Source organism: Setaria italica, chromosome IV (genome assembly GCF_000263155.2).
Source record: "Setaria italica strain Yugu1 chromosome IV, Setaria_italica_v2.0, whole genome shotgun sequence".
NCBI classification, from domain to species: domain Eukaryota; kingdom Viridiplantae; phylum Streptophyta; class Magnoliopsida; order Poales; family Poaceae; genus Setaria; species Setaria italica.
The window spans coordinates 1,204,982-1,217,822 of NC_028453.1; the positions used below are offsets into that span (position 1 = coordinate 1,204,982).

Here is a 12,841-nt window from a genome sequence, read left to right on the forward strand (position 1 = left end):
AACAATTTTCTGAATAATGTAACATTTTACTTTTACATGTATATGTACTACTAATATCTGCCATTGGAATGGAACGATGAAATCTTTAATATCTGAATAGGGTAAGGCACAAAGCGCACAGAAGAATCGTCAAATAGAAATTTCCTAGCTCTCATTATTCTGCCATGATGCATAGGACTAAGAAAGGATCATGCATGCTACGATTGATTGCTTCTTCAGAGGTGGTACTGGCTAGGTTGTGGTTATGATTGCATCCTGGACAAAAATCTCAGAACGAATTGAACTCGGGACTAAAGAGGTATTAGTCCCGGGTCTAAATTTCGTAGTCCCTCAAAACCCTTTTAGTCCCGGTTGTTGGTTCCAACCGAGACAAAATTGAAGCTTTTAGTCCCAGTTGGAGCCACCAGCCGGAATAAATGGATTTAGTCCCGGTTGGTGGCTCCCTTTAGTCTCGGTTGGTGGCTACAACCGGGACTAAAAGGGTTTTGAGGGACTACGTTCTGGTTGGAGCCACCAACCAATACCTCTTTAGTCCCGAGCTTTATCTCTTCGACTCCTCTCTCTCTCTCCCCCTTATCTGCTCCTCTCCCACAGCACATGCAGATGGCTGGTGCTCCTCCCTCTACTCCCTCCCTCCCCGCCTCCTCCTCTCCCTCTGCTTCCTCCCTCCCCACCTCCCCGTCCTCCTCCTCCTAGCTCCCTCCCCGTGAGATGGCAAGCGCGGGCGGGCAAGGGCCTGGCACGGCGTGGCCACAGGTGGCCCGGTGCGGGGAGCTTCCTTGCGCGGCGTAGGTGCAGACGGCCCGGTGCAGCACGAGCTACCAGGCAAGCTGCCAGATTTGATTCACCTCTGTTTGTGAATGATTCGTTTGTGATTTTTGCTAGTGAATCCACCGCGTATTGTGAACCAAATTGAACTCATGTGTTGTGATTTGTTAATCAGATCTTGTGCGAATTGATTGGTTGTGTGCTCTGTTACTTGTGTGATGGTCATGTGAGATAGCATGTTTCTTGCTTCAATTTGTGGTGTCAATTGTTTCTTGCTCTTGATTTGATTGTCTTTGTGGTGGAGTTGGAGCTCGAGGAGGTGGTGGTCGAGGCGGAGTTGCAGCTAGCGGCGGCGGTGCGGGGAGGCACAACGGGGGTGGCCCGGAGTTTTTTTATTTTTTGGAAGTCTTTGATCCTGGGGACAAAAAGTAAGCTTTAGTCCTGGTTAGATACCTGGGACTAAAGATGGGAACCTTTAGTCTTGAATAATTAATTCCGGTTGGATTTTCGAGATCTATGTATCTCTCCAACTTAAGCTCAGTTTTCCACCGGTGCTTGCCAACCGGCGATGCGAACGTGTGTCCAATTATATATGTGGTGAAAACTTAACGATGTAATCAAGGTTTCATACAAACTTCTAATCTTGATTTCACAATGTCCTGGACGTGTTATGCTTGTGCTGCAACATTTTTTTAATATAAAGAAGTTTTATGCCACGGTTCCATCCAAAATCGCCAGCTGCTGCAACATTCGAGTGTGCGGCGTGCCACAAGTGACAACGAGGTGCCTTGGTCAAATCACCGGCCTTTGTCGTATGGCATCCTACCACCCCACTGGATTTGTGTGCATTCATGGCAGTTGAGTCGAGGTGTAGTATTTTGTATGTCAATTTAATCATGAAGATATAAAATTTTAATAATAAAAAAGTTCATTTTACTCCCCTTGTCTATCCACTTTGTCTGCTTAACCTCTGATAAAATTTTAGCTCACTTTACTCCCTGAACTATTTCATTTGTCCAATATACCCCTAATTAAATTTCTCATTTTTCTTTCTCTCTGTATGAGTTGAATTTTGAGTTCAAATTTTGTGAGCAGATACAAAACATGATGCTTTATGTTAAAAAATTATACTAAGAATTTTTCATAGTTATTTTCATAGCCTAGGAATATTTAATACGAAATTGATCTTAGATGTATAAAACTGCATGAAAAGTAATAATGAAAAAATTCTAATATATTTTTCTAACATCAAGCATTATGTTATAAGTCAACTGACAAAATATAAAATTAAAACTCAACTTTTACACGAAGAAACAGAAAAAGATAAATTTAATTAGAGATATATTGAACCAAATGAAATAGTTTGGGGAGTAAAGTGAGCCTAAATTTTGTTCAGAGGTTAAGCGGACAAAGTAAATAGGTGAGGGGAGTAAAATGGACTTTGTTTTAATAATAGTACTATACATTTAGTTTTTAATAGCTACTAGTATAATACTAAATATAGGTGGACTTACGTTTGTAAAACGGAGAAAGTCTATATAGAGGGTTCACAGAACCATGATCATCTGTTCGTTCCAAGTAGATTACGTTGGTTAAATTAAGTAGTAGCGGAAATTTACCTAGTTATTGTTGGCATCTTTTTACCCCTATTTATCTTCAATAATAACATGAATTTAATACCCAACTATTGATCATATAATCAGATCATTTTTGCATATGCATTGTATTTTGGAGGATATTATGTTTTCGTAGAAATTTGGATTATAATAGAGCATAATTGGATGAGGCTCTGAACAAGCAACAACCCAAAGAAAGACGAAGGCCAACGGGCCCCAAAAAGGCCTAGGCCGATCGGCCTATGGAACCCAGATCGGCCTATGGAACCCAAGTCGATCAGCCTAGGGCTCCCAGGGCCCCATTCGTGCTCATCCTTGGCAAGCAATGCTCCGAGAAGGCTTAGGGTCTAAGTTTATGAAGATTGATATCGGGATCAAAGTGAATCAAGTGAAGATTTGGAAGGCTATCAAGAACCATTCTTATCCTGAGGCTATCATCGTGCCAGGACCACATGCAAGTGAGAAGAAGACTCCAAAACATCAGAGAAGACTTGGGAACGAAGGGAGGCACGAGAGGCTAAAAGGAAGGGCCAGGCCGATCGGCCTGGACCCACCCAAGACGATTAGCCTGGACCCACCCAAAACAATCAGCCTGGGCTATTCCTGGGCCCCCTCGACTTCCCATTTCAACCACAGCTCCTCTAGACTACAAATACCCCGATTCTCTAATGTCACGAGCATCCCATTCTATGTATTCAATGCTAATCAATGGAGAAGCAGAAGGATCCTGAGGAACACCACTTCGAAGAGCCGAGAGCCATGCAGTTCTCTAGGGATTAACATAGCTAAGACCTAGACGACGTGGGAATCCTGCGAAGAAAATCCACGTCGGAGTTCTGAAGTTAGGATCAACAGATCAAGGTAGGATCCTGGTGGAGATCTGGTGATGTACAATCATTCATGGTGAAGTAATAGATGTGTTCCAGTTCTTTAGCGATCTAAGTGCCTCCTATGATTTCATGCTTTTGCGGGTTTGCTTGTTTTCAATCGATGCTAGATTGCATAGGATGTTCATGTAGTCATGGTGACTAGATTTGCATACCTGATCTACCGATGAGTATGACATGTTCTTTATGTTTCTGCCCTTAAATGGCCTGCACTGATAGGGGAATCATGACAGGGTCTGTTTTTGTGTAACGTAGGGGTTTTTGGGAGTCAAACCGAAGGTGTAGACTTAAAGAGGCTTTTGATTGAGAATCGCATCTCTCTTGCTTTGTTATCTTGCTCAGAGTTAGAACATATGCATAGTCTAGGTTGCTCTAGATTGGTTACCTCTTTCTCATATCTGTTATTTATCTTACATCTGATCTACTCATAAATAAGAATCATACTGACAATCTTTGTATTATAAGTTCTACGGATTGATAAATCTTGTGGGAATACTTTAAGGGAAGAGCTACAACTGATCCGTGCACTTGCGGTTCACAAATTGGTGCGCTAACAACCGCCAACAGTCGTGATGGGAGGAAACGGATTGATAAACCTTGGGGGAATACTTTGAGGGAAGAGTTATAATTGATGCATACTTTTGCTGTTTACAAACCTGACGTGCTAACAGCTGCTAACAGTCGTGATAGGAGGAAGTATGCATAAGTGGTTCACAGTACCATAACCATCTCTCTCTTTTTTCGTGAATCAGAATACAAACGCAGATGCTCACATACACACACTAGTTAAATCCTGAAAAAATACGAGCACTCATGCTGAGTCGAGGACTCAAATCCGGATAGGCAGGTTTCACAATGAACTTACCGGCTAAACTACGCTCATTTTGCACCATAACCATCTCTCCAAGTAGATTGCCAATTAATTTCACAATAAGTAGTAGCAGAAATTTACAATTACGTACGAAGCTACCATTCAAAATGAACCTTCCTATGCTGCATGTACACTGGTCATGTTCGGTCCCGCACGTCAGCCTCACAAACAGGCCACATATATCCAGTCCAGGTAGGCAGGTAGCTGCATGGAAGCCACACCGGTTTGACTCACGCACTAGTGCACTACCCTCCTTTCCCCGCCGCTATTCCTCGTCGTGACGCGGGAGAAAGGGCGCCATCGCGACCTGGTCGTTGCACCACCCGATCGCATAAAGTTCTTCCACCGGTTTTCCACGGCTAGTCGCCGTCTCCTCCTGCCTGTCATCCGATCCTGTGCCGCCGCGCGCCTCACCGCGACGTCGCGCCCCACGACAGCGGCATCCCGACGACGGCGGAAGCGGCCGCCGCCGACGCCCCGGACACCGGTATGCCCATCGCCACGCGGCACCACCCCTGCTGCACCGGCGCCGGCGGCATCGCCGCCGCCGCCGCGGCCGGCGCTGAAGCGTTCGGCGCCACGCGCGCGGCGCCGTCGCCGAGGCCGAGCACGCGCACGGCGAGGTGCACGACGCCGTGGCCCCACGCGGGCGGCGCGCCCCCGCGCCGCGGGCACCGCAGCGAGTAGCTGAGCCGGCGGAGCGCGCGCGGCGGGCGGAGGCCGTCGAGCACGTCGACCGCCGGGATGCCGCACCAGCCCAGCGGCGTGGCGCCGACGAGCCGGCAGGTGGCCTCCGAGAGCACGGCCACGTGGACGTCGGCGCGGCCCTCCAGGAACTCCGCGCCCACGGGGACCACCAGCGTGTCGCCCCACGCGTGCTCGCCGCCGCCGCCCGCCGCCACCGCCGTGCTGCAGGCCGACTCGGGCGCGTCCGATGACACCGTCACGTACGGTCGCAGCCGCCGCGGCAGCGGCGAGTACGACGGCGGCAGGCGCAGCGAGTCCGCCGACAGGACGGTCACCTCCAGCGCGACGCCGCCATCAAAGTACCCATCGCCGCCGCCGCCGCCGGCCACGCCGTTCTTGGGCAAGAACCGCCACGACGACATCTCGCCTCGATCGATCGATCACGGGAGCAAGTGCGACAAGTGGAGCGGGCATGTGGCCTCAAATGGCGGTTTATACCGGCGCATGGCTGGGAGGGTGCAGCCGGGGCGCAGGGGAAAGTATAAGGGAGGCGGGAGGAGGACAAGGAGCAGCTTCGCTTCTTGCATTGGGGGCTCGCGAAACCGCACAGAAAGTTAGCTAGCGCGAAGCAGCTCGCTCCGCTTGGCGCGCGTTCTTGGCGTCTTCGCGCGGCCTACGTGGAACGAGCTCGAGACGACGGCGATGGCGACTTATAATCTTCTTCTTATTCGTTTTCGTCTCGGAGGAAAGCAGGAAGAGGTCTAAATAAACCGGCTCGCTGCTTCGGCGTTGCCTCGCAAAAGTTTTTGAATTCGTAGCGGCGGCGGCGACGGCGACGACGACGAAGATCAAATCAAAGCTTCAAGATTTGAATTTGGATCGAGAACGCAGTCTGGAACGGAGTAGTAAATCCTCGTCGAATTGGAAGATACGACTTGTGCTATGACTGTTGACACCACCTGACAGCGACGTGCACGGCCTTTATTTCAAGTTCATAGTAGTATACGTGACGGGTCAAAACACATTCGTCAAAGTTATTAGTCTAAATATGCTTTCTGCTAGACAAAAACAGCAGGGCAAAATTTGTTGATTGATTACGTGATCGATGGTTGCATCGGCAGCAGGACGTGGCGTGCATCTCAATAACATAATTAGGTGGGTGTGGTTCATCATCAAACCACAAAATTATGTCGGATGATGGGAGAGTTTTGGGAATACTCAATGACTTCTTGCACCATTTTTCCTGAATAGTGGCATGATTAGCAGAGAGAGAGAGAGTGTGGTAAGTGGTAACACTACTCTTGTTTTACAGTTTATTATTCGCAGTAATTTTTTTTAACGATGGTCTTATAAGCGGTCTCATGCATCATGCATTGGCATGCAATTTTGACTTGTCTCATCATAACTCTATAATCCTTAATTTGTGTGTAAAAAATGGATGTTATGAGTTGCGAGGTAGTTGCATCTTTCTCTCACCTCCCTCCCTCTCCCTCCTTCGTATCATAAAAAATCTTTTGTGATATTGTAGAGCTGGTGACATCACCAGCTTTGAACTTGAAGTTTTTTTTTGAGAGGGCTTACAACTTTGCCATTTTGGTAGGTAAAATTTGGAGAAGCAGGAATGAATATGTTGTGGCCAATTTGCCATTTTCCTTTTCCTTCTTGTTGGACCCAAATACCTTCTTGAAAGAAGCCCGTGTATAACCACTTACATAATGCAACAAAACAGAGGCCTGGCCTGGCCCATAGTGCCTTCACACTCCCGGCCCACCACCACCAGGTCTCTCTTGCAAGTCCATCACGAGCCCGTAACGCCTTCACCTCCCAGCCCAGGTTGCGAGTCCATCTCGAGCCCGTAAACGAATCGCGATCCAGAAGCACGTGACGTGGCTGGCAGCAACTCCACCTCCATCTCCCCCCTGCTTCTCTCTCTACCCCCCTCTCGCGTGTCGCGTCTCCTTCCCCGGCCGCGCGATCCAGCGAGCGAGCGAGAGAAAGCAGCAGCCGCGCGGAGGAGCTCTGCTCGTCGAGGCCGCCGACAACCATGGGGTTCTGGGTGACCACGCTCATCTTCCTCATCGCCGGCGTCGCCGCCTCCCTCTTCACGCTCCTCTGCTGCAACCGCGGGCCGTCCACCAACCTGTAAGCCCTCGCTTCTCCCTCCCCCTCGATTCGATCCCGTCGGGCAGTGATCCGGGGTGTCGCGCTTGTGGTTTTGGCACCGGGCACGGGGAATTGGGACTTGGGGTCCCTAGCGTGCTAGATTTGGCGGGTTTGACCGTGGATCGATCGCTGTTGTCTTGGTCTGGGGATTTCGATCTAGATTTGGGTGGATTGGATAGCTTTAGAGTTTCTCTGGCTGAGATCCAATGGTGAGCCTTCCGTTGCAATGAAGTTGATTGGACTCCTCAGGCAGTAGAAGCTGTCTTTGGAAACCTAAACTGGTTCTAAATTCACTTGTAGTTCGTCGCACAAAATTTAGGGCAGTGACGATGTTTGCTTCGCTGCTGCTGATTCGAGTTGCTTTAATTTTGATATTATATATCTGAGATTTTGCGGCTTGTTTTTGTCTACTCACGCAAAGTTTAGCTCCATTGCTCAAATCAAATGATAGGAAGAAGATTTCTAAAAAATGCACACATGTTACCACAGATCAGCATTGCTTAGGTGCATATCATCTCAATCTCATTGAGGCATGCAGCCAAAGGATTATAACTGCATGGAATGTGAATGCGTGGATCACACATAGGATTTTCTCCTCAAAATTTTGATACTCTTATTTGTGTGGATCGCACGTGCATTACGTGGAGATGGACTTGCTTTCACGGTGGATCACTGTAACAGTTGCACTTTGTGCTTTCATGGAAAAATACCCTTTTTTTCCAGCTTCTTAGTTATTAGTATTGCATACACACTCTTGTTTTTTTGTTATACTCTATCTTTCAGAGATTTTATTTATCTCCAGCAATTGTGCTCCAACTTTGCTATTACCATCTGGCTGTTTATCTGTCTTGCAACAATTTGGGATGTTCCAAATGTGACGAATTATGGGTCTCTTTATTTGTACGTTTTTAGCTAATTTATAAATTCCGCAAAAATTCTTATAGCATATTGATTTAACTTTGCTGATTCATGTTATGCAGATTCCATTTGACCTTGGTGACCACGGCTATAATTTGTTGTTGGATGATGTAAGTTCCTATCCATGCTTTTTCTTACTTAATAAAGTCCTCTTTGCCTGTCTAAGGTTGCTCACAGCTCAAAAACAAATCTGACAATTGGATGCATGTGAATATTTGGGTCGCTTACTTGCTTACATAATATGAAGTCATCCACTAAAAGAAACACATTACATAAAGTTGTGAATAGCAAAAGTATTGGGCTAGTTACCTGATGCCTTATGGGTACCCTACTTTAAATGACTAGGACGGTTGGATCCCATTCTCGCATAAACTAAACAGTGTCATCGTAAGGCCAAGATCAGCACTCGGCATTAGTTATAGTAATATACAGTGTTAATTTCAACATGCTGCCGATTTTGATAAACAATATCAGCTGGTTCTTGTAGTCTACATGCTCACTTTAAATTCTATTGATCACGCAAATAACATGATGCTGGATTGCAGGGAAGTTTGTTACACATTCATTTTTTTTACAAAGTTACTGTTACTAGTTAACTAGATAGAAAAACATTGGTGATAGAGGTAAAAACTGGAGACATTGTTGACATTTTCCCATAGCGCTTTTTTTTATATCTCGGTGCAAGTTCCTGCTGTTTGGGGGAAAACATGCCATAGAAGCCACCTTTTGTTCATGGAAATCACATAAAAGAATTTGTAGAAGTTTTTGGAAAATCCCCCTAAAAAAATAAAGCATGTTTTCTGTTACTGGTTCCTACATCCCTGCATCACTCTCAATACTCTTTGGTGGTCTTGAGTCTTGACGCTCCTTCGTTCTTCTACTAACCATGTATTAATATTTTTGTGTAGGTATGCGATTGTTTACCTTGCTCAGATGAAGCCTTTGATCAACCCCATCTTGAGCGGGGAGTGAGCTTTCTGTTGAAAAGAGTTAAATCCGACATGCTGTACCATTATTCAGTCTGTGAACCTTTTATTCATTTTGGGCCGCCTGAAATAAAGAAACTGCCATGAGGTTTTTTGCTACTCTACCTCCAGACTATAGCGGAGGCACGCTGTGATTAGTGTACCCAATTGTATGATAAACGCAATAATAAATATTTATGGTGTTTTTATCTGAATGTCTGGGCATGGATGGATCCAACATTGTCAAATGTTCATCTGTTGGATTTAAAACACAAATCGGTCAGACATTATTTGTGGTATCGGTGCGTGATGTAGACTTTAGAATCTGCAATCTTGTGAAGTAAGAAATAATGATCATCTTTGATGCTACGATAGCAGAGGAGGTACTGCTGAACTTTTGCAATCTCTTTGTGTTATACTGCCAGGTTGTTACATAGGTCTGCTTCTATTTTGCTAAATTGAATATGGGATGCCCCAAAAAATTGTCGGTCTCGCGTGCCGCAATTTCTGCATGCTTACCTTTCATGTTCAGATTAACTTGCTTCAAATTTGGCCGAGTTAGTCATGGCAGCATTAGACTGAGCTTTTAACCGTTCTAAAAAAAAGATTAAGTTGCTTCAAATTTTGCTGAGTTGTGGCAGCATTAGACTGAGCTTTTTTACCGTTCTAGAAAAGGGAGACCGAATGAACTTTTAGGTTTAACAGTCGCTTTCTGGGACTCCGTCAGAAACATGGCCACAAAGATTTACGCAGTTTCAATTCCCTCGCGAAAAAGCAAAAGAAAGATGTCCAAACAAGCCCAGATCAAAAGCTCGTAATTACCAGCCCAGATCTAAAACCCATAAAATTACAGTCCGAAATCCGGCCCATAGCCCGCCCGCGCCCATCGGCCATCTCCCACCCACTGCACACTGTTCAGCTGCAGCTCTGCTCTCTCCGTCGCCCCACCACTCAGATCCAGTGATCCACCCACCTACCTGCCTCTCGCCCAGCTCCGGCCGCCGGCGATGGCCGTGTCCCTCTCCTTCCCCATCCCGATCCCGCCGGCGCTGCTCCACGCCGCCGCGGCGCTCGCCCTCGCCGCCGCCGCCCACTTCCTCCACCTCCCCTCTCTCTTCCTCTACGCCCTCCACACCTACATCCACCCCGACGCCGTCCCCTCCAACACCCCGCGCGCCGTCCTTCGCCCGCCCGGCTCCGACGCCGGCCCCGCCAAGGGCTCCTCCAAGCGCGGCGCCGCCGCCGCCAAGGACACGTTCGACGCCACCTCCGCGCAGCTCTACCGCCTCCGCCTCTCCCACTCCACGCTCGCCTCGCGTCCCCACTTCGGCGCCTACCACGCCGCGTTCCTCCTGCCGCTCGCGCTCCTGCCTCCCGCGCTCCTCCTCCCGCCCGCCTCCGCGGCCTCCCCGCTCGCGCCGCTCGTCCCCGCGGCATACCTCTTCGTCGCGCTCCTCCGCCACGTCGTCGTCCCGTCGCCGCGCCCCGCGCAGCTCGCCGCCGCGCTCGGCGCGCTCCTCGTCACCACTCTGATTTCCTCCAGCCCCTTCGCCGGCGCGCTCGCGTCGCTCGCCGCGCTCCCGGCCGCGCGGTTCGCGCGCGCGTTCTGGCTCGGCACCGACCAGCCCCGCACCGGGCTCGCGGTGCTCGCGTCGTCCGCGCCCGCGCGCCTCCTCCTCTACCTCGCCGTCCTCGTATCCTCCGTGGCCTCGATCCTACAATGCTGCGGGTTCGTGGACGGCGCGGAGCAGGAGGTGAGGCTGCTCGCCGCCGCGGCTGGGCTGCAGCTGCTGGCCGCGCGGCCGGCCGTGCAGATGTACCTCAACGAGGCCGTCTTCTGCTGGTATCAGCGGCTGCACGCGAGCCGCGCGCCGGACACGGAGTACGGCCGGGCCAAGGTGTTCTTGCACAACCATCACCTCTGCGCCGTGGCCACACAGCTCGTTGCGCCGCCATTGCTTGTGCTGTCACTGCTTGCATTGTGGCGGGTGCAAGGGAAGGACTTCTTTGAGGGCTTGGAGGGACTGGGTTGGCTTGTTGGATGGTCTGTTGCCATGAAGGAGGCGGCATTGCTTGCGGCCCGGTGGGTCGTGGCTGTGTGGTCGGCGGTGACTGTGATCACGCTTGTTTGCTACAAACGTGGATGGTTATTCGTCTTGTGATCAGTCCGTCCTTAGCTTGTTTTCTGCCTGTGTGATTGCTTCGGACGAAGCTGGTGTCTGATGAGGTGGATTGCCGGAGTTTTGGTACCACGGCACAAGTTTTTGTGTGCACTGTTATGTTGCAAGAGCAATGTTGGATCAATTCTTTTGAATTTTCTTGTGTCTGTCCTTACTGGAGAAGCAATTTGAGATCAATTTTTTTTTTCTCCCTTTCGGGGTGGAGTAATGTTACAGAAAACTGACTGGTCAGTCACCCTGTTGTACTCTTTGATGGATATATCAATGGATCACATTTTTGCTTTTATCACCAGAATGCATGTTTTGAAGAGTATTTCTTGTTACAGGCTTGTCTAACTGTAAGTGATTCTTACTTGTGTTCCTCATTCAAGGAAAAAAAAACGAGCGCTGTTCCTGCTTCCTACTTTATATCTTGAACGGAACCGCCAATCATATTGAACCTTTTTACCAATACTGCAAGGTAACCTTAGAAAGAGTCTTTATGTGGAACCAACACATTAGTTGCACGCTATCAGGTTTTACCACGACTGCTCCATATTCAGTTACCTAGCTAACTCTTTGTTTTACATACAGTTTATCATGACTGCTCCATATACAGTTTACCATGACTGCTTCATATTTAATTACCTAGCTAACTCTTTATTTTACCCAAATGTTCACTTCCACACCTGTAAAACATTCATGTGAAGAATCAAGCTTAACTTTCACAATCTGTGCCATGTCCTTGAGATCTTAATGTACAAATGTTTTGAATTTGGTATGAAACCTGTGCTCGTTCTGTTAGTATTCTGAATCTGAATGTTTTGACCACACCTGCACTCCCATTCTTCTCTTCCTCCATGTTGACCTGCTCTATACGCTTCTCTTTTTAGCTTTTCAGTTGTGCAAGTAGCAAGATTCCTTTCTAGGGTTTCATTTGTATGGAGGGCTGGTTACTCATACCTTGGTATATAATCAACTAATTTATTTTATACAGCTAAACCTGTGTACGTATTGTTGAATTTCATGACACTCGTCCATGGGATAAGTGTATTTGTGTCTAGATTAAGAAATATTGGTGCCTACGTCTGTTAAATGATGAATGAATTTGATTATTCCTATCATTGTTATAGTTGGTATAGTTTAGTATGTCAAGTAAGAAAAGGTGATCTCTGTTCTTCTAAGTTTAGATTCACAAACCAATATTGTGATATGTCACAGTGAGGAGCATGAGTCTTCAGGATCAACTGCATCAAAAATCTGAATTTGTGGTGCAAACCAATATTTCAAGCATTAACTTTTTTCACCATATCTTGATCTATTAGTGCAATAACAGAGGATGTTGTAAGTTTAAATTTAATATTTTAGTTTCATAATTTTCTTCTTGTATGACTTCATCTCCTCAGATACAGATCAGTATAATTCCTGACAATGTGCAATAGCAGTCAGACATCAGGATGCTGAAACCATCCTACTATCTTCGTTTTTGGCTTCCTTTTAAAACAAAGTGATTCGTTATCAGTTTCTCCTACAGTAGTTTTAACACCCTACTTTAGTCAGTTTTAGGTTTTCTTAAGGAAACCAAAAACAGAGGAAAAATCAGATACATTTGTGTTAGTGTTGCACAAATGGTACTTTATTGCTTTCAGTCTCTCCTGCACATACTACAAGGTTGATTATGCCTTAACCACCTATAGCGTGCTTAGGGTTTGCCGAGAGTCTAAGCCTTCATCATCATCTCGTGCCTTTCAGTTGAAAACCATTAAGCATAGTCACGCATCATCAAGGCTTAATTTATGTTTTGCAG

The 12,841-nt window shown here is 47.3% G+C and overlaps 1 protein-coding gene across 1 annotated transcript; it reads left to right on the forward strand.

Annotated features, from left to right (window-relative positions):
* The first annotated feature begins 9,766 nt into the window (after nucleotides 1-9,766).
* On the forward strand, nucleotides 9,767-11,350 carry LOC101783219. The gene has a single exon (XM_004964352.2). The coding sequence runs from the start codon at nucleotides 9,883-9,885 to the stop codon at nucleotides 11,035-11,037; it is 1,155 nt and encodes a 384-aa protein (XP_004964409.1). The 5' UTR covers nucleotides 9,767-9,882; the 3' UTR covers nucleotides 11,038-11,350.
* The last annotated feature ends 1,491 nt before the right edge of the window (nucleotides 11,351-12,841 follow it).